This window comes from Mus musculus, chromosome 8, assembly GCF_000001635.26.
Source record: "Mus musculus strain C57BL/6J chromosome 8, GRCm38.p6 C57BL/6J".
Taxonomy (NCBI): Eukaryota; Metazoa; Chordata; class Mammalia; order Rodentia; family Muridae; genus Mus; species Mus musculus.
Window position 1 is genome coordinate 79203184 of NC_000074.6, and position 22727 is coordinate 79225910.

Consider the following 22727-nt stretch of genomic DNA (forward strand, 5'->3'; position numbering starts at 1 on the left):
GGGCAGCATTAGAGCTCTTGTCCCAGTGACATGAGTGAGGAAGAGCTAGAGGGCAGCTACCACCCATGCTCAGATCCAGGGTTTTGTGTTGGTCCACCCCAACACCTACTCCATCTATGAACTGCTTGAGCATGTGAAGGGGCCAGTCCTGCAGATCCAAAGCTTTAGGATCTCCATGAAGCAGGGCATTAGCAGGATATCTGAGAGGAACCCTGGTAAGGAACTGGTATTGATAGTGTAGCAGAAGCCAGGACCCTTGAACCAGACTCATTGCAAGGAACATTTGCAGGTAAAGTTGTTTGGGCAAAGGGGTGTACTGTGTGACACACGGACACACTGTGACATACTGCAGCGTCCATGGAAGGGTGGTTTGTTTATTTATGTATATTTTCTTGGTGGGAGAGGTTGCAAGGGTGAAGGGCAGATACAGAGGAAAGGGGAGATGAGTGAGACTGGGGTGCATGATGTGAAATTCGCAAAGAATCAGTAAAAAGCTAAAACAAAACAAAACCTCAATGCAACCCTCATACTCAGGCCAGCCAAGATGGCTCAGCAAAGTAAAACGACTTGTTGCCAACAGTGACCACCTTAGTTCAGTTCCAGAGTCTCATGGTGGAAGGGAGACAACTCCCACAAGTTGTCCTCTGACCCCCACACAAGCACCACGGCTCCTGTGTAATCATCCACATATAATTAAAAATCTAAAAATATTAAAAATCTCACAGTGTCACATTTTCTTTTCAGAAACAAGCAATGGGTTGGAACACATTTCTCCGGGTATAAGGGGAAGACTCCTTATATTCTAGAAAGGAAATGCTGAGAGGTTTGATGTGGTGACCTCAGCCCCGTAAGGTCCAGGTGACCCGAGTCACCTGCTGCTCCGTCAGTGTCTGAGGACTACCGAGCTTCATCTTATCTGAAGCTTCTGATTCCAGTGGCTCAGACATCTATTGTTGGCTGAATACCAAGTCCACGGCTCACTTTTCCAAAGGACCCCAGCCATGATGTCACACTCACGCATCCTTTGCAATGGAGGGAACTGTAGTCCGAATTTGGTTTCTTTAAAAACTCAATTGTGCTATGTGGATATGTTTTTGTTTTATTCCCAGGTGTGGGATAAGAGGCTGCTTCATAGCAGGTGACTGTGATTGTCTCGTACATTAGCAGGGGTGTGATCTTTGCCAGCTGCAGGTAGTTTAATTCTGGGGACTCTGGAGAAGGTATAAATGCTGGAGACAGAGGACCTATGGTGGCTGCTGCTCCCCTTGCTGGTTCCTGCTGGTTCCTGCTGGTTCCTGCTGGTTCCTGCTGGTTCCTGCTGGTTTCTGCTCCTGCATTTGCTGTTGCATTTGCTGGCTTGTAGGATTGCTGGACTGCTGAAGTTTGTAATTGTCCCTGGGTACTCCATGCCCCTAATCAGCAGAAGTAGCCTAAAGAAGTCTGTACCCCCATTTCCACTCTAACTTTCTCTCCTACCTAGTGTTGGGGGAGTAAGGGCTGGAAGGGTGGTAGCTATGGGAACCCAATAAAATAACTTTAAGAAAAGCCAACAGGGGCCTGGATAATCTATTGAACAAATTTTCCATTGTAGAAGAGTAGGCACCCAGAGAAGTCACAGAACTTGACCTTGATTGACAGCCTGCTCAGGCCTTAAGATTTTATTTCTGCTTTGGCCCATAAAGACTAGAACACACACACACACACACACACACACACACACACACACACACACACACACGAGCTCTACCACTGTATATGGAGTCATCTAGGCAGGACCACACTAAACAGCACTAAACACTAACCAGGCTACAGTGGGAGTTTGAACACCCAATTGCATTTCCTCATTGTACTAAGAAGGCATACTGGTGTAGACTTCTCACCCGAGTACTCAGAAGGCCGTGGCAGAAGGATCAAGAGCTCCAGAACAGCCTGGGTTACAGAGACTCAGAAGAAAGTCGCCTGGATTTGGAGGGGGAAGTAAAATAAGAGAGACAAATCATGAGAGAAAGGAATCTGCTTAATAGTAAAACCAGTAACAATTATTCGTACAACTCGCATTAACCCAAAGCAGCCTTGGAGATCAGTCTCAACACTAAACCACAAAACAACCTTCTCATGTGTACGTTATACATTCATATATAGTATGTATTTCATGAAATATTACACGACCAATATAGGTTTTTGTCCTCCATGAAACACTAAAGGGAAGAGGAAATTTTAATGTGCATTCAAAGATTGTTTTAAAAATTGGCAGAGGGCTGGAGACAGCTCAATGGGTAAGAACACTTGATGCTCTTGCAGATGACTAGAATTCTGTCCCCAGCACCCACATCATGGTGGCCCACAACTCCCTGTCAGTCCGGTGCAGAAGGATTTGACACCTCCTGAGGCCCTCCTGAACACTGTGAGCAAGCACACAGACATTTACATATACGGGTAAAAATTTTAAATCTTCTTTAGCTTTTTTTCTTATTAAACTGACAAAAATCCTTTCCAAGACTCATTTTTCTCCTTTTCTCTACAACTATTTAAAATGCTTTCCCGCACCGAGGTCCAGTCTCCCCCGGCCCACTCTGCTCCGTACTTTATGACATAGATCAGTACTTTACGGCATAGATCAATGTAACTTTCTGGTTCCTTCCTCCTTATCCAACATCCACACTAAAGACAAGCCCAAGCCCTCAACTTAGAGAGCCTCTTAGTCCCAAGGGAAATAAACTTCCAAAATGAACAGGCACACACCATTCTCATGAAACTCCAGAATACCAGGAAACAGACACAGTCCTTCAAGGTGCAGCAGGATTCTGAGAGACTCTTTACAAACGGTGGGATTCTAATCACCAAAAGACTGTTTATCAACCACAGAAGTTTCCGGAAAAGAACCAGACGTGGAGTAGAAATACTCAGAAAAAAGAATAAATTCAAATGAATCGATTATCCTCTCTCCACTGTCCTACATAGAAGGAAGAGAGAACGAGAGAGAACTTACTCCAGCAGGAAGAAGAGTGAACCTTACAGCACGGCGTGCGTAAGAGCAGAGAAGGATCATATTTTTATTTTATTTTTATAATTAGAAAACAATCTTCTTCCAAAGGCTGGGGAGAAGAGGTGAGAAAATACAATTTAATTTACTACTTTTATTTCTTTCCATTTTTGCTTTGTACAATATGACATTACTACATATAAAAATGCTTTCAGATTGAATGTCGGTAGCTAGAATGACAGAACCCACAAAAAATGTGCTTTAAGGGGGAGCCATATTTGGAAAAAAAATTTCCCCGTTAAGACTTAGAAACTCGGTCCCTGATTCTGACCATATGCTTCTTGGTGGGAATTGTCTGCCTTGTATCAGCCATCGTGGCAATGTCAGTGACTCTGGGGAAAGCCAGCTGTAGACTATCAGGGTTTTTTTTGTTTTGTTTTGTTTTGTTTTTCCCAACAACTTGGACTAGATTCTGGATTGATTGGCAAAGGTAAAAATTAAAAAAAAAATATTTCAGACCATCTGATATGTTCAAAAGAGTCTGTGGATATATGTGAAGTTGGTGGTCCTGAGGACTGTCACCCCAAGGTGTGGATGTCTGTGAAGTTCGTGGTCCTGAGGGCTTTCTTCAGGTATGGCAGTGGAACTTCATCTCTGCCCAGTTGTTGTTTATGGAAGACCTCAGGCTACACCAGGTTTCTGTTGAAAAACTCTCAATGCAAATGCCTATGTCATATGCCATGAATTTATGGCTTGGAATCTCTCACTTGAGCCTTTTTACACCATCCCTGGTGCGTGCCAGAAAAAGAACAGTTGCCAAAAAGCAGACATTTTCCTGTCTCTAAAAATAAAACTCTGGCAATGCTTCATGCCCCCTGTGCCAAGACCTGGTTCTACCCAGGATAAACAATAGAAGACCAAGCCGACACAAGGCAAATACTGGCCCTAAAGCAGGCCTGTGACTGGCAGCAGAGGCTTAGGCCAGAGCATTTGTAGCTGTAGACCGGGGGCCCATTATCTCCACCCGGATGGTGGACAGCTGCTAACCCCAACCCAGGCCCAGGTGTGGCCAAGAGGGAAGGCCTCCAATTATGCTAGAGGTTTTGTCTCAACTGAGGTCACAAAGTCCTCGCCAAATCCTGCCCTCGGAGCTCTGGAACTGAGTGTAGGCCGCTTGATTGGTGTGGGCCACAGGGAGCTCCTGAGAGGGGACAATTCCCTGTGCACCTCCCTGCTTTTGCCCTCTAGGCCCAGCTGAGAGCCCTCACCTGTGACAGCAGTCCCAACAAAGCCACCCTAGCGAAAGAATACTATACTAGCAACTGGCTTTCCCGTTTGAATTCTCAGCTCTTCAAATGCTCCTGTAGTACACATTCAAGGGCCTGTGCTTTGTCATGACGGTTCAAGTCTACCGTCCATCGGTAACTTGGCTTTTTGCTTCTTTGGGGATTTAGGAGGGCTGAGAGGAGAGGAGCAGACCTAAATATAGCGAATATTCAGAGGCATAATCACTCCATAAACATGCTTCAGAGGGACGGAGTGCAGGGCTGATCCGGATGACAGATGTCACTCACCCAAGTGTCACATCTTAAAGAAAGCTGAATGGGCCCATTTTCCAACAGGACTGGAGTGACGCCTGTTCATACTATAAATATTTATGAAGTCATCATTCTTAGACTGTAGTTTTTCCAGGTAGGTTGCCTTTGATGACAAAGTTAAGCAGTGATTTCCCTGAAATTATGGACTAGTCAGCAGAGCTTGTTTGGTGGGTATTTCACAGAATGGGAAAGAGGAGAAGGCAAACAAGCCTCCAGTCCGTGCAGCTTCTGCATGTGGAAACCTCATTATGTCAGTCATTCTCACTCGAAACGTGACAGCCTTCTCAGGAGTGAGGGACACCACTTGCTTCTACTCATGCAGAGGTAATGACGAGAGGCCAGGATGAACCTTACCGTCCGATTTCAGCCCCCACTACCACCCTGCTAGGAGGGACCTTTTTAGTACTCTTAGCCTGTCTCTTATTAACACACACAAAAAGTGTACCTCACACCATCCCTGCTCATTTAAAAGGAATTCTGAGAATGTGTGGATGTCTGCCTAGGTGTCTCCCTGCATGTTTATGCATAACGCATCCCTTGAGCTGGTTGCCCTGACTGCTGAGGAATGGCGCCCAGAACCCCCTCTCCTGCCCCACCATGGGCAAGCTTTCCACTTTCTCCCAGGAGCAGCCTAACCCCCCTCTAACCAAGGCACCTCAGCGATCCTAGAGACTTAGAACTCCCAACCACACCCCCCCCCAACACACACATACAGAGAGAGAGAGAGAGAGAGAGAGAGAGAGAGAGAGAGAGAGAGAGAAAGAGGAAGGGAGGGAGGGAGGGAGGGAGGAGAGAGAGAGAGGAGAGAAAGAGAGAGAGAGAGAGAGAGAGAGAGAGAGAGAGAGAGAGAGAGAGAGAGAGAGAGAGAGAGACCTTGTCACTTTAAAGCCCGCAGGTTGTTAATCTCCTGAAGGCACCAGTGCACTTGGCAGTCTGCTAAGCCTGCCTCTTTCCTGGAGAAAAGGGTGGCATTTTGCCTAGGATGTGATGCCCAAACCTCAGGGTAGCCCTGGCCCTATCACGTGGATCTGCCCCTCAGGGAACCGTTGCTGATCCTTTGGCTCCAGCCTGGGAAGCCTTTTACAAAGTGAGTCACAGGCTGCATTGACCACCCTATCAGGGGAGGCCAGGGCTGCCATGTATGGTCTGTGCTCGGTGCCACCCACCTCTCATGTCACTCCTACTTTTTTTGCCAGGACAGCCTGAGTCATGAAACTCAGCGCATTCCTTAGGCCTTGGATCGTGTTTCCTTGTTACTACTTTGTCTTTGTTTTACGGAGCACCTGGTTTCATTTTAAAATCCCAAATAAAATCCCCTGGCCAGGGTGGGGGTGGGAAGAGAACAGAAAGAAAGCAAAGGAAAAAAGGGAGGGAGGGAAACCTAGGCTGGTGGTGGAGACAGAGGAAAAGGAGGACCCTGGACAAAACAGGACGGCTACAAGTTAATTCCTTCTGACCAGAGGCTCTTTCACTGCCTGGAAGTGCCTGTGGCTGGTCCCCTGCTGCTTCCCGTCCCGTCCCCCCCTTTTTTCCAGTCTCCTCAATAAACGGACTAATCTTTGATAAACCTGAAGAACTTTCCAAATACAGCACATTATGAGTCCTTAAATCGGCCTGTCTCCTTTATCTTGTACTATAAACCCTAATTCACTGCGTGAGTCAGTATTTTTCCATAAGCTAACTTTTTTTTTTCTGTTCTGTTTTTTCCTATGGGGGTAGGGGGAGTCAGGGAAGAAGGCGGTCTGCATAGAAGGCAGACTCAGCCCTCCCGACATGCTGCTGGTCACGCTGAGTTTCTGTGGCCAGGTTATTTCTGTAAATTTGTCTGTAAAGCTGTTGACATTGATTTTTAGAATGGAAACAGAATTCTAACAAACTCTGGCTTGCATGTAGCAAAAGCTGAACACTGGGGCACTAAGAAAGCCTTGCCATGGATAAATGCCTCCTTAGGAGTGGTGATGCACAGTCACTGGGGCATGGTCCTTGGGTGCCAGCCTGGGCGTCTGCCCAGAGGTCCCCTCGCTCTGCCTGCGCAGGGCAGACTGTTGGAGGCTCCGGAGTGGCCCAGGGCTGCATTTACATTGCACGGTTCTGGCGAGTTTAATGGAAACCACATGAAGGGGAAGCAGACCAGATGGCTCCCAGCGAATGTATTTAGCCCAACCTGGGGCTAAAGGAAAAAAACATATTAAGGGTTGGGTCCTGGGGTGCGGCTAGGGGGTTAGGGTGCGACGTTTGTGTTTCCTGTTCAACAGGAGCCGTGGGTTGGGGTGCAGGCTGGATCGGGGCCCCGAAGCGCCGGGTGGCAGAGGAATGGCTGCCAGCGGGAGGGAACTATTCCGTGGCCTTGCTCCTTTTTGCCAGGTCCCTTAGCGGCTCTCGGGCAGGGCAACCACACGGCTGTGAGGGGACCCCGCCAGGGCAGATGCAGCGGGAAGAGGGAGGCGCAGGCCTATGGGCGCCGCGGAAGGCGGAGCCAGCTGCAAAGCCAGTTTTCCCTGAGTGGAGGGAACTGCTACAGGCCTTCTGGGTCATAGCACAGGGAAAACAGAAAGGTCTTTCTCTGAGGTAGAGGACAGGCTACATAACTCTGGAGCCCACTAAGGTGGAGGTCATGCTATCGTTTGTGAGGTTCTAACAGCAGAATGTGAACCTGGGCACTTTGTAAAGGAACATTAATCATGTTTATGACAAACCCCTTCCCCATCAACACACGTGCGTGTGTGCGCGCGCACACACACAAGAATAAGGGAGGAAGCCCAGGGAAGTTTCTAGCAAGATCTTCCCTATGTGCACAATCCATCAAAGCCTTCTTGGAACTCCTGTCTCAATGGCTTAACACAGACACGAGGTAGGGCTCTAGGTCTGTGGCTTCTTTCTTGAAATCACTTGAATTTGCGCCCTGAGCTTCCACTGGTATTGGAGGAGAATCGATCCGTCCCTGAGTCCTCCGAGGAGCCCAACTTGCTTTCATAATCCCATTGTCGCTGAAGCTGGAGGGAGAAAGGGTTCGATTGTCAACACTCGCGCATCCACAAAGATCAGTTCCCACAAAAATAGGATTTAAATTGCCTCTTTCAAACTAGACATCACTCATGAGCAGGGCCTGGCATCACTTTTGCATTTTCTTCCATCTTAAAAAAAGCTAAATAAACCCTTTCTGTTTCATATATTGTACCTCAGTCAGGAAGGACAGATCAATAAGCAAGATGGATTTAAAAAGACAAGAATTCTAAGAAACGCTAAAGACTCGGTCTCTTGTCTCGGCCCTTTCATCATCCCCCACTGATAGGAACCTTTACTATGCTTTCCCACTTCCAACCAGCAGGCAATCCTGGGTGTGAGTTCTCGGCTTTTCAGTCCTACATCATGACCCTCTTCAAGTCAGGTTCCACGAACATGAAGAATTCAAAGAGAGTTTCCAGTGGAGCTGGTCACCAAGCAAATGTTTTTAACCCTAAGAATTTTGGCAGCCTGGCAGGAAATGGACAATTCTCAACCTGGTGGCTTTTGCACCTTCCCCTAAAATATCAGTACCTGTTTTAAAATATTTTAAATGTGGGGAATGGAGGGATGGCTGCTCTTCCAGAGGACCCAGGTTCAATTCCCAGCACCCACACCGTAACTCATATCCATCTGTAACTAGATTTGCAGAGGACTGGAGCCTTCTGGCCTGGGAGGGCATCAGGTACAGACATATATGTACATATAAAAAAATGAAAATATTAAATGTTGCTTTACTCATTAAAGCCATGGTTTGGTTTGGTCAGGATTCTGGCTCAACATTAGTCAGATAACTGCCCCATATTTATCGAATGTGACAGGGAAAGAGGAGGGGGATGGGGGGATGGTTTTGGACTGTTAGTACATCACAATAGAATGTATGAAAATGGATTTAGGGGAGGGGTCAGGAGAGGAAGACAAGCATCCCTCAGTACAGCTCTGACACTGATTGGCAATGAAATTGCCTGGCACCCGTGCAACTCCACGCAGCAAGAACGAATTATTTAATTGTAGTTAATCATTCCCTTAGACAACTCCCAGGAGGAAGCTGCGACCAGCACACTTTCAGGAAATCATCTTCCTTTCCCAGAAGTGAGCCCCCTCCCCCACCCGAGAAGCAGGTCCATGACTGACTGCACAGGATCTTTCACCAGACCCACAGCTTCTAGACCCCGGCATCTTTCCTTGTGGTGCTGCCTTCTAGTGCGCCGGCATTCCCTAGATGCTAAAGCGACTGCTTCATTCTGGAAGGATACCATTCAAATAGGCTTAGCTGTCTGCGACCCAAGGAAAGCTGTCCAACCCTTCCCTGTTAGCTAAATTTACCAGGTTCATTTGGTGACCCAGACCAGCCTATTCAAAGTGACATGTGTGCATAATTGGTATTCTTGTGACAATCTTAGGTGCTACTTGAATAACATTAAAAAAATTTTACTGACCAAGTTATTTTTTTCTCCCTAACACATGTAACCAGCATACCAAACTCATGACATCACACATTTAATTACTTAGCATAAAGCTAAGTTGTTTGGATTCAACTTAAAGAGAGGCTCTAATAAAATTAAATGATAGCAAAAAATTGCTTTATTTTATACTAAATGAAGTTAGTAGGACACATAGAAGAAATAGAGAATTGTGTGAGAGCCCTCTGTGTGTGTGTATCTGTGCTCATGTGTATGTATGCTCATGTGTATATGCATGCCTCTGTGTACGTTATGTGTGCATATATGTGTTCATGTGTGTGCCTGTGTGTGTTCCTCTGCCTGTGTTCTTGTATGTGCATGTTCATGTGTATGTACATGCTCATAAGTGCTAGTGCACACATACATGTTTGTGCATTTTGGGTATTCATGTGTATATATGTGTGTATTTGTGGGGGTTAACATGTGTTCCTGTGTGTGCATGCCTGTATGTGTGCCTGCCTCTAAGTGTTTGCATGCCTATGTGTATACATGCATGTATTCTTGTGCCTGTGTGTGTGTACTTGTGCATACCTGTGTATGCACATGCATGTGTGTGTGTGTGTATGTGTGAGAACAGGTATGCATGGGCTTATAGAGATCAGAAAACAATCTCAACTCTTGATCATCAGATGCCATCTACCTCATTCCTTAAGATAAGGTCTCTCCCTGGCCAGTGAGCCTCAAGGCGCCCTTCACCTGCCTCAGCTTCCTTAGCACAAGGAATCCGGAGCTGGTGCCACCACCACCAGCTTTTTTATCTGGGGAGTGACCTCAGGTTGCCTGTGCTTCCAAGGCAAGGCCCCTCTTCAAGAAGTCTAAGGCATAAAAGAGACCTTGTTTTAACATCCTGTTTAAAAGTATTGGGATTTGAGGTAAGAGTCCTGCTTAGGGGAAGCCATATCAGGGAGAGTGGGGACAATAGACACTGGGACACTCAACACACAGGGTGGGTCCTAGCAAGGCAGGATTATCTGAGAACTTAATGCATCCATCTATCACAATAGGCAGATCCCAAGAGTTCCCTGACCCCAGGACATGACGGAAGCTCCCATCCCCAAAGCCTGTCTGAAGCCTGTTTCCTAAACAACAGACAGGACAGGACCTGAAGTGTTCCAGGCCCCTCATATCAGAACAACAGATTATAAAGGAAGGGGTGCTCTTATGCAGACACTAAGCACCCCTACACGTCTGCAGTGCTGCCTGCAGATACACCCAGTACTGAATGGCAAAGGGAACAAGTTTCTCACCCGTTTCAGCAGGGCCTTCCCTCTGTTCCTGTAACTCATGAGGAGCTCAAAGCCTGGCTTTTTGGGCTGCATACCTAGAGTGAAGAAGATGACACATTCAGTGCCTAAGAGCTTTAGATGAGCGATGTCTGCTGAAAATAAGAAGGAAAGCAACTGGCATTTTGTTTTCTCTACTGAGGGCTGAACCCGAAATTGTGCACATGAGCTACATCCCCTATACTTCTTTCGAGTTTTGATGGTGTTTTGTTGTTGGTGTGGGGTTTTTTGGTTTTTTGTTTTGTTTTGCTTTTTGAAACAGGTTTTCACATAGCCTTAGTTGGCCCTCAACTTCTGTCCTGATTCTCCTTGCCTCAGCCCAAGTGCCAGAGTTATAGGTATTAGCCACTGTTCTCCTCCCCTTCCTTCCCCTCCCATCTTCTCTCCTCCCCCCCCCCCTTTCTCTCTCTGAGATAGTTTTTTTTTTTAAAGATTTATTTATTTATTTATTTACTATATGTAAGTACATAATAGCTGTCTTCAGACGCACCAGAAGAGGGTGTCAGATCTCATTATGGGTGGTTGTGAGCCACCATGTGGTTGCTGGGATTTGAACTTCGGACCTTTGGAAGAGCAGTCGGGTGCTCTTACCCACTGAGCCATCTCACCAGCCCCTCTGAGATAGTTTCTTACTGTGTAGCTGTGGGAAGCCAAATCGCCATTACAAGATGGTGCTGGGTACTGCTGGCCACCACTCATAAGTTTGGGTAAACAACCAGCATGTGCAGCAGAGTTTTTTGCCGAGTCACTGCCTGGCCCGAGGCATACAAATGAGGTACTGAAAGCATAACCAATCGGATGTAGACAGGCCTCTCCTAGGCCTATATAAGCAGCACCAGTTCTGGGGCTCAGGATCTTTTTGCCTCTGCAATCAAGCTCTCCCAATAAACGTGTGCAGAAGGATCCTGTTGTGGCATCCTTCTTGCTGGCAAGTCAGGCGCTCACATGTAGCCCTGGCTGTCCTGGAACTGATTACATAGACCAGGCTGGCCTTGAACTCACAGAGATTGGCTAGTTTCTTCCTCCTGAGTGCTATGGTTGAAGGTGAGCCAAGGCTTCCCTTGAAACTAGCTGACACTCTGAAGCACTTTTTAAATCAGTAGTTCCAAACTCTCCCTCCGTCTCCCTCCGCCGCAGCAGTAGCAGTCCCCACAAGGCTTGTTCTCAGAGCAGCTGAAAGGCAAATGTGTCGGCTGCATGCTCCACCCTGTCATATCTGATCCTACTCTCTCTGCTGCTAAGACTCATAAAATGAAGTGGCAATGTGGGTGTCAGCAGGAGGCTTTATTAAATGGCCTCTGACCCTGGAAAGCACAAAAACAGCAGAAGGAGGTAACAGTCAAAATAAAAACTGCAAGTGGATAGGAAAAGTAACTTACAGGGGGACATACGGAGACCTCTGTAAGCTAGAAATGTTGGACAAGGGACTTCAGAACCCCAAATCTGATGTGCCTGGAGAAAAGAGAATTAGGAATTAATACCAAACAAACCAGGGATGGGTATCCCCAGCACTGGGAAGGCTGAGACAGGAAGATTCTGAGTTTGAGACCAGCCTGGGCTACACAGCAATGCTATATCTCAGAACAAACAACAGAACCCAAAACTGGCTAAGAAGATCAGTCTGTGTGTGAAATGCTCTGAGCTCAGCTCCACAGTACCCACATTGTGAAAACAAAACGCCACCACCACTACCACCAACAATACCACCATCAACAACAAACCCATGGGGGGTTTGTCTATAACTATGCTGCTGAGGATGGGTCAGAGGGTGGGGGAGGTGAACAGACACAGGCCATACACACATGGACACCTGTACACTCATATATCATACACACATTCAACAACAAAACTGTCTCACAAGAGTAAACAAGTAACAAAATTCATTATCAGTTGTTTCCTCATCCTTGTTCAAATGGCATTCGATACTGTGATCAGAATCCGCTCTACCAGGCAATTACAATAAAATGAAAAGACAAAACTTGGGAAGTACTTATAACTGAAGCTAAGCAAAGAAGTCCAATCCTAGTATGTAAATAGCTTATAGAAATCCCCAAAAAAAGAACCTATCCCAACAGGAACATGGGCAACGGCAATACCCAGTCACGTTTCATTACTCATGGATTCCGTACGTAGGACTTCACCTACTTGATGAATCTGAGCTTAACCCGGAGGTTAATGCAGCACTCTTGAGGTCACTGAGCAGCACGCACGGAACGGGCAACGTGGAATCACCTGCCACATGCACTTGCGCCGAGGTGGAGCACAGCCAGTGTAGCCTTGTATGTTCTCTCGTGGGTAATTAGCTGTCCTTTTGCGGTCTCCTTAGAACTCCATTTTCTCTTTTTTATGTTTTCTCGTTAGAGATTTTAGTGTCCATAAGCACATGAAGTTAGCGGTGTGCCGCACAGGGAAGAGAGCTGTGCTAACGAAGCTCTATGTTAGTGCCACTGGCTCAAGTTCAATGCTAGTACATTTACATATATTAAAGAGTCCTTGAACAGAAGCATGCATGTAAAAATTACTGCGTTGATTTTTTTTCTTTGCAAGTGTTTATAATACACTTTACTTTTTAAAAAATAAAAACAAAACTAAAATGTTTCAGGTTGTTAAGTTGACAAAAGTGTTGTGACTAGAGGCATAGAGAACCCAGACTTCACCTCTCCCATAGGAGCAATGGATTGCTCTCTGTTAGTGCCCAATTCTGCTTAAAATGTGTGGCTTATATTTCTATATTCTCTTCTGAGAATCAACTACTGTTAATAAAACCACAAAACCAATAAACAAGAGGGAAAATATCAAAGAAAAGTAAAGAAAGTGCAACCATCTCCATCTATCAAATTGGAAACCATTAAGGTTATAATTATCTTCATTAACACTTGGGGGAAAAGCCCCCACACTCACTATGTTCCCCAGGTTACCCTTGAACTTGTGATCCTCCTGACTTGGGCTCCCTTGAGTGCTGAGATCACAGCATGTCCCACTAGGCCTGGTTTAAAGCAGGTCTGAGAATATAGGAAAAGAAGCAATGAGGCTAATCCAGGAGAAGGAACTTAGCTGTGAAAAAAATTAAGCTGTGCTTAATTTCCAACCCAAGAATTTCACTTCTGGGAATGCACTAAGGCGAATTTACCATGGCATAAATGCATTTTCAACTTTTAGTTATCATAAAAGTTTATAATAATTATAAATATAAAACTTAAATATCTACCAAATAAAAACAATAAGAAAAAGAAAATGAAAAAAAATGCTAAATGCTTGCAGATACAGGATATTTTTAAATTGTGATGTAACCAGTCAGAAGAATGTGTTCATTAGCTAAAACAACAAATGGTTATGCTAACAATGAAAGATGCCCATAAAATATTGATATATAAAGACAGATTAAAGAGGATAAGATCAAGTATAATCTGGTCAAAATACTGGGCAAACAAGTATGTAGGGACATATGGTATGTACATGCAAGCATATTGATTTTTATAAAAAGTGTAACTAAAATGTAATTTTTGGGTACCTCAGAGAAAGAGAAAGAATTTCCCATTGTCTTAGGGTGTCGATTGCTGTGAAGAGACACCATGACCAAAGCAACTCTTATAAAGGCAATCATTTAATTGGGGCTGGCTTACAGGTTCAGAAGTTCAGTTCATTATTACCAAGGTGGTAGCATGGCAGCATGCAGGCAGACATGGTGCTAGAGAAAGAGCTGAGAGTTCTGCATCTTGATCTGAAGGCAACCAGAAAACACTGGCAGCTAGGAGGAGGGTCTCAAAGCCCACCCCCACAGTGACACACCTCCTCCAACAAGTCCATGCCTCCTAATAGTGCCACTCCCTGAGCCAAGCATATTCAAACCACTACATTCCATTCCCAGGCTTCCATAGGCTTATTCAAATGCATGAGTTTATGGGGGCCATACCTAGCCATAGCATAACACAAAATACATTTAGTTCAACTTCAAAAGTCCCTATAGTTTATAACAGTCTCAACAATGTCAGAATTCCAAAGTTTAAAGTCTCTGCTGAGATTCATCCAGCAGATGAATCTTAACTGTCAAAAGGCAGATCACACACCTCCAATATCACAAGATACACATTAACGCTCCAAAATGGCATAGTGAGAAAATACTGGACCAAAGCAAGTCCAAAAACCAACTGGTCAAACTCCAAATTCCATGTTTGATGGCAAAGCACTCATCAGATCTCCAACTTCTTTTATCCTTGTTGACTGCAGCACAAATCTCTTTGGCTGTTTCCACTCCCTGTTAGCAGCTTTCCTCAGCAGGTATCCCACAGCTCTGGCATCTCTAACATCTTGGGGTCTCCAAGGCAACTTCAACATTAAGCTTCTTGTTCCAGTGTCTGGGATACACACATGATCTTCTGGGCTCCTCCAAAGGGCTTGGGTCACTTCTCTGCTCTGCCCTCTGTTTCTTTCCAGGGTCTAGTTGACTCAACTCCACTGCTGCTGCTATTCTTGGTGATCATCCCACCTTACTGGCATTTCCAATTCACTGGAATTTTCCACTGCAACTAGGCTTCATCAGTAACCTCTCATAGGCTCTCTTCATGGTGCCAAGCCTCAAATTCTTTGCATGACCCATTCAGCCCTGGGCCATCATTGCAACTGAGGCGTCACCTTCGCCAATGGCCTTCCCTGGCCTCTCATGGTACCAAGTCTCAGCTGCTCTTCATGACCCCTTCATACCTTCAAAACCAGTACCACCTGGGTGATTCTTACACATTACCAAGTTCAGCTGCAGCAAGAGTTATAACCTTGGAACTCAAGGTTATATCTCTGGAACCCAACTTCTTTGTGCTCTCAAAAAACACTCCCCAGGAGATTTCACCTCAGTGATGCTGTTTTCTTCTTAATCACCACTAATTTCTTAGCTTCAGCTAACCAGGGTCAATAATCCCAGTAGTCCCTTCTATTTTTTACTCTAAAGCCAGAGCCACATGGCTGAAGCTGCTGAGGTCTACTGCTTGCTGGAGCTGGGACATGGCCCTCTTGTTCTATTATACTATCACCAACATTCTGTTTTCCAACTCCCTCATTGCTGAAATCCTGGAAATTTCTCTGCAGATTAATCATGAACTCACAGATCTGCATGGGTCAGTCTCCTGAACACTGGGATTAGGGGTGTGTACCACCAGGCCTGAACTTAATGCTTTTCTTTATCTGGAACTTGCTCTGTATAAGGCTATCCTTGAACTCAGAGATCTGCTTACCTCTGTCTCCTGGGATTAAAGGTGAGTAGCACCATGCCTGAATTTATACTTTTCGTTATAGGTCTTAATCATGTTGAAAAATGAGAATAGCCATTACAATCCATCTCTTCTCAAATTGACACATAATCATATCTCCTTATGTCCAAATGAAAACAACCACCAGGTCATAATAATGCCTAACATTATAAAACTCTCCCTCACACAACTGCACATGCTTAAATTTAGCTTGGGGCCTTACCCTGAGGTCACTACTCCCTTAATTTCACTCAATATCCATGAACAAAGGATTTAGCTTCATTCCACTTTCTGTGCCCCTTTATTCTTTGAACTCTACATTTTGTATTTTTCCTTCCTAAGCTCGCTATGCTTGATAAAAATGCTTTTCATAAGAGTAATGCAGAGGACAAAGTCTATGCTGGACCTTTTTTTTTTTTTTTTACTTTCTTTATCAATGCAACTAATATCTTTATCTTAGCCATAGGCAGACTTTTTGGACAAGGAATAAACCAGCAGCATTCTTCACCCAAACATGTTAAGAATGATCTCTAGAGTTCAAATCAGCCTCTGTACCAATGTCTTCCATATTCCTACTAGGGTGGCCCATTAAATCTCACTTAAAGCACTTCATGGCTTTCCAAATCCAAAGTCCCCAGATCCACAATCATCAAAAAAAATTAAAAAATTAAGAAAAATTAAAAAACAAAACAAAAAACACATGGTCTGGCCTATCACAGCAATACCCCAGTCCCTGGTACCAACTTCTGCTTAGTTAGGGTTTCCATTGCTATGAAGAGACACCATGACCAAGGCAAGTCTTATAAAGGCAATCAGTTAATTGGGGCTGGCTTACAGGTTCAGAGGTTCCAACCATTATGATCATAGCAGGAAGCATGGCAACATATAGGCAGACATGGTGCTGGAGAAGGAGCTGAGAGTTCCGCATCTAGACTGGCTTCCAGGAACTTAGTAGAGGGTCTCAAAACCCTCCCCCACAGTGACACACTTCTTCCAACAAGGCCACCCCTAATAAGGCTACTCTTTATGGGCCACGCATTCAAAACATGTAAGTCTATGGAGACCAAACCTATTCAAACCACCACATTCCATGCCTTGTCTCCCATAGGCTTGCTCAGTCCAACTTCAAAAATTCCCATAGTCTCAAACAGTCTCAAACTTGCATAAAAGCCCAAAGTTCACATAGTCTCTTCATTGTTTGGGAATTTATAATCAGGGGTAAGCTGATGTGTGATTATTGCCACCCATGGAAAGGAGACAAAATGAGGTTAGTGATAAGGTCTCAATCTGGCCAGTTGCTTACAGTTGGTAACCTTGGCTACCTAAGTATCCCCTAATAGGAAGACACACACATAATACCCAGAAACAACTGTTTGATGAATATTCATCTTCAGAACTCATCCCCTTTGTTTGCTTTTTTATGAATAACATACAATATTCAATCTCTTGCTTGCAATCTCCAAAGGTTCTTAGGAAGAGTCAGAACATACCACTTTGTGCTTGATGTTCAGTGGGCTGTCCCTGGAGGGGCTTGCTATATCAGGGAGTCTTCCTGTGTGCAGAAGAAGAGGGGAACAGTATGAAATGTCTTAGTTATACAACTACTCCCATACTACACAAATTTCCCGTCAGCCCTTGACCAACAGATTAGTAAGAGGCAAACTTGTGGCTGGCATTTAAATTCACAGCAAAGTTTCAGCAGCTCTGAGGAGGGACAGGCATTCTCATGTCTGGGACATTCTCCTGGGACACTGTGTCACCATTCCCTCCTGGTAGGACCAGAGGCAAAACTGTGGCTGGCAAGGAACATGAAACTAAGCTGATATGAAGGCTACACTGTCCCTGAACCTTTTGAGATGTTCAGGGGTGGTTTATAGTTTACACACTCTGCACCCACCCACTTCACCATACCTTTGAGTGGTTTTCAGCAGGCATACTGAGTTACACAACCGTCAGCCATGGCTGTAACCCACAGAAAGCCTTGTTTTCTTCAGACTTTGTGAAGGAGAACTGTGGGCGCTCATCTTCTGGAATATGCTTGGCTATTCATTTTTCCTGCAAACTCACAGTTGACAAAAGATTGCATCTTGACCTTCGCTTTTTAATTAAAGATGTTTACTGTTACCCTAATTTACTAGCCTCTGTCCATCTCTGTGCTTCTTAGGTGTAGAACAAGAACCAAGCGGGGATGCATTGCTAATGAGGCTACCTCAGTAACCTCTAGCAAACGGTACCTTCAGAAACTGGGTCCTTAACTACTGTGCTACCTTAACACCACACACACTTGGTTTCAACTGCAGATTGTCAAGAAGGCAGATGTAGACTTATAAGCATAGCTGTGTTGAAGACACTCCAATCTAGAAAGTTTTTTCCGAATCCTGGTACAAGTGCCAGTGATGTTTGTCATTCAGTTTTCACCAGGCAGCTTGGCCATCCATCTCCTACATGATTTCCTTGAAACTTAAATGAAGGCTCATGAGCAAAAAGAAACGTCCCGATGGGAGATGGAGATAAAGTGCTGTCTGTTTTGTATTTCCTTTTGGGAGTACTGTGTATAGTGTATGTACCCAGAGGATTGAAATTTAAATAGGTTAATAATTAACCTGTTCTCCTTGAACACCACATAAGGATTCAAAATGACTGCTTTAAGGAGTTAAACGTCCTTCTGAAGACTTTTCTGAAGGACTTTCATCAGGTTTCCCAAAGTGTCTCAAAACCACCAGGCATCACTGTGTTAGATATTTGTTAGCCATTGGGGCAGATGGCAGATTTCTAAGACTTGGGCATTCAGTAGTGTGTATATGATTGGTAAAGTTTTAGGTTATAATAGTATATGGTTATACATGAAAGCATTCTGACCTCCAGAAGACACATACATGCATGCATGTGGAAATATACTTTAATTTACTCCTAATAGCACAACAAAGAGCCATGGCATGTATTAGCATACAGACATTCAGGCAGGTGAGACCAGCCGACCAAGGCACTTTCTGGTGAGCCAGAGAGCCTGAGCTGGATCCTGAGAACCACACAGCAGGAGAATACATTCCGGAAAGCTGACCTCTGACCTTGATGTGTGCACTGGGGTATATGCTCCTCCCAATAAATAAAATGTAATAAAAATATAGATTTTGGAAATTCTGATAAAGCAAAATGTAATCAGTTATAAAGTTCATCAGAGAGTCCTGGAATTGATTGTCATATTCTTTTAACTTTTTTTTTATTACATTGTAAATAAAACATTCCTTTATGTGCCTTAATAAAAGAGCTGTTGCCATATTTTAAAGGTGGCTAACATCAGCCACAAAAAATTTAGGAAAGCCACGCATGAGCAGTCTCAAAATGTTCTTGAGCTATAATTAAAGACAGATCCAAGAACAATGCTTTATCTTTCTTGTCTTCAGCTATGTAGCTCCAGCCTCTATCTGGGGCAGACCTCTGGCCTCCTCACACAGCCTACCCAAGTCAGTGCTGCGTCCACAAGAGAGTGCCAGCTTTACATTCTCGGCAAAAATCAATTGCAGCCACCCCTAGGCTGTGTTATGCTTCAACTGGAAAGTGTATGCAGTCACAGATGGCATCTTGTGACCTTCTTAATAACAGGCTTGGCTGCCAAGGCTCCCTTGTGTCCAGGCTCTGTGGGGATTTGGAAACCGTTGTTATATACTTGAATATTTTCCGGCAAACATATTTAACTATTTATTCATCCATTTCCTAATTTAAACCAGGGAAATCAAAACAGAAAACCAGAATTCCCAACACCTGGAAGGAGCGCTGCTGTTTCTGAGTCAGAAACCCATCCTGGGGTTCTTCAGGGCCTGCTGGCAAGGGTCTGCCATAGCTGTCAGCAGCAGCATGGTGGGGACCTCAGTTCTGGGCCAAGAACCTGTCACTCTGCCCAGATTTATTGGTGGCCAGTGCTATATTTTTTTCTTCTCTTCCTCTGTAGTTTAAAAGAAATGTAGATTTTTCTCACAACAAAGCATGCAAATTAGCCAGAAAACAATGAACTCCTAGTGTTGGAAACTTCCTATGATCTGCTAGATCACACCCCAAGTCAACGAGGAGGCCCTATGGCCAGTTCAAGTCATTTGTTCTCTGCCTTGCACACCCTAGGCAGTCAAGGCTGTCAAGTTCACAGTGGGATGAGACCTGAGAGGGAGGGGCCGTGTTAGGAGAAGAGAGGTCTGCGTGCAACCCAGACTATTTCCAGACCCCACAATACACCTTGTCATTGTTAGTGCTGACAAGCAAACAAAGAAGGTGCCATGAGAAGCAGTCAGTGCAGGCTCCCCGGCAAAGCTTGGTGGGAACCCCTCCCCCCCCCCGCCCCCAACCCCAACAGACCTTTAAGGACTTGTATCAGATAGGAAGTGCTGAACTCTGATGTACCAAGGCTTATTGACAGTAAAGGCAACAGCACTCAGGAGCCACTAGATGCCCACCTTGGTGAGAAATGAAAGGTCTTTCCTGCACCTCGGGCCCCAGCAGCCCTCACAGAATCAGCCGTGAATCTGCCAGATCACAGTCACCGTCACTTTTCTACTATAAATGTGAATGCTCCATGGTTATCTTCTGTCTGATGAATTGGTTACTTTTCTGTTGCTGTAATAAAAATATTGTATCCAAAGCAACTTAAGGAAGAAAGCTCATTTTGGTTTGTGGTTCCGGAGGGAGAGTCCATTTGGGGAGTGGGGGGAGGTGTATCCTGTGAGGGCAGGAGTTGGCTGGTTACATTGTTATACATACACAGGAAACAGACAGGAAGTAGGAGGATCCGTGAAGCCTTCCATCCTCAGGTGTCATACTTCTTCCAGGAAGGCTGCACCTCCTACAGGTTCAGTAACCTCCAAACACTGCAGACCAAGTGTTCAGATACGGGAGCCCATGGGAAAAATGTCTCATTCAAACTATCACAGTGGGCCGTCTGGTCCCTATGTGCTCAGTGGCATCTCATAACACAACAGTCCCCATAGTCTTCAACAATCTCAACACTGTTAAAAGTCCAAAGTGTGTTTTGAAACTCAAAGCAATCTATTAACAGTAGCCCCCTGTTAAATACAAAGCAATTTGCATGCTTCCAACATACGATGGGACAGAGTGTACCTTCTCATTCCAACAGGGAAGGGTGGGGGCTTGGTGAGGAAAGACTGAACCAAAGACAAATAATCAGAAACAGAATCCCCAGCAGGGCACACACGGAGTCCTGAGGCTCCGTGTTCATCAAATAGGGCTTCAGTTTCAAAGGCTTAGGATTCCTCTTTCCCTCTAGCTTGCTAGCTTCCTACTTGTGATCTCTCTCTCTCTCTCTCAATCTGTCTGTCTCTCTGTCTGTCTCTCTCTCCCTCTCTTTCTCTCTGCTCCTTCTGTGCAGTACTTTGTGACAGACATCTCATGGACCTGGCATCTCCAGCATCTTGCCGTGTCCACCATCTCCCTGGCATCTCCAGCATCTTGGCGTGTCCACCATCTCCCAGGCTTTGCTTTTACTCCTGTATATTGTGGCCCCTCAGGGCCTCCCCTCAGAGCCACTCTGACCCTGGCATGTGTTGGCTCACCTTAGGGTCTCTCTAAAACTGCACAGAAAGAACCCATAACCTCTCCAGTCTTTCATCTTGTCTCTCAAACCAATACCACGTGGATGGCTCTTCCCTGGGCCTGCCAGCTTGGCTTGCGCTCTTCCCCGTGTGAACAGCATTAGCATCAGCTTTTGTGTGTGTTTGCTTTCTAGGACCCGTCCCCCCGCAAAACACATAGTTTGGCTTTTCCTTTCACAAACTGGAGCTTTAGCTGCTCAGCATCTTGCCCTGCGGACACCGTTCCTGTCATTCTAATGCAAATGCCTTTCTGTAACGTGCTGCCCTCCTTAACAATCACAGCCTCTTCTTTTGCACTGGACTTTCAATGACGTCAAGCTTCTGGAGTGTTCATTCATCTCCAAATTGCACATTTTCTTTCCTTTCTGCCAATTTTTTGCTCCTTTTCATGGTAGATCTGTATGAGAGGAATCAGCACCAGCAGGCCCAAGCTCTGTTATGCTCTCTCGAAGCTTCTTCCACCAAAGAAATCAGTCTGCTAGCTTTTATTTTAGCTTCAGGCAAGTTCTTAGAACACCGGCAGAATGCAGTTTGCTTATTTGCCAAATAATGGCCACTATAGCACTGTTTATAGAGGTCTTGTTCCCCTCTGAAGCTTCAGGTGCTGGGCCTTCCTATCCACATTGCTCTTGGTACTATTTTTTAGCATCCCACTAGAATGCCCCATTGGACACTGCTTACAGTATTCAATAGATTTTCCAGTCCTAAATTCCAAAGTCTTCCACATTCCTCAAACAACAACAAAATAGTGTCAAGTTCTTCAGAACAACAACCCCAGTTTTAGTACCAACTTTTATTCAAACCATATGTACATATGTTGCACATTTGGGCTTTGCCCAGCTTCAGTCCATTAAGAACCTAGGACAAGAACTGCATAAGCAGTACTGTGGCCTGCTCAGTCACTGCATTTACAGTGTTACCGCTGTTACATGGAATGCTAAGAAAGTATCATTGTGTTGCCTTGTCCAGCATTAATATGAGAGGTGGTACCTAGTTTTACTGCTTGACATCCATAGAGGCTGGAAATCTGAAGAGAAATGAAAGAGGGGTGGATGGGGAGAAGGACTTGGAGGGGAGGAAAGAGGGGAAAATGCCTCCTGGATGCAACATATGAAAGAATAATAAATTAAAAATGAATAAAGAAGACAAACAGAAGAGAGAGAGCAAGAGAGAATGAATCATTGTGGGAAATGGTAGAGCAAACAATAACCACTGGTGGCCAGTTGTAGAGTGTGTTGTATAAGAGTAAAGACTGGGAGAACATCAACTCAGGGGAAGGCATGTTTTGGCTCTTATTTCAGCATTCCATTCCATGGTGGCTTCTGCCATTGCCATAACGGGACAGAAGGACATGCAATAAGATGTATGGAGAAGCAAAGCTGTCACCATGAGGCAGTCAGGAAGCAGAAGTGAGAGAAAACCTCAGCTAGGGGCTTCCTCATTTCATTCCTCCAAACTCTCAGCTTTCATGTGGTGCTGACTAAGCTCAGCGAGGGCATTTCTGCCCCGTCTAAGCTCGGCTGGAAAAGTCTCCACAAACACACTCAGCAGCCTTCTCAT

At 45.1% G+C, this 22727-nt stretch overlaps 1 protein-coding gene across 2 annotated transcripts in view; it reads right to left on the reverse strand.

Annotated features, from left to right (window-relative positions):
- Positions 1–7246: 7246 nt before the first annotated feature.
- 1700011L22Rik (RIKEN cDNA 1700011L22 gene) overlaps positions 7247–22727 on the reverse strand; it is a 38234-nt gene continuing 22753 nt past the window's right edge. The window contains exons 3-6 of one of the 2 annotated variants that reach the window (NM_026315.1): positions 17061–17122; positions 11710–11782; positions 10295–10368; positions 7247–7574 (exon numbers count right to left, since the gene is read on the reverse strand). In NM_026315.1, the coding sequence (NP_080591.1) occupies positions 7467–7574; positions 10295–10368; positions 11710–11782; positions 17061–17122 (317 nt within the window). In that variant the 3' untranslated portion in view covers positions 7247–7466. Of the gene's footprint in view, positions 7575–10294; positions 10369–11709; positions 11783–13202; positions 13333–17060; positions 17123–22727 lie in introns of those variants that run through there. The other variant, XM_011248492.2, reaches the window with a different exon arrangement.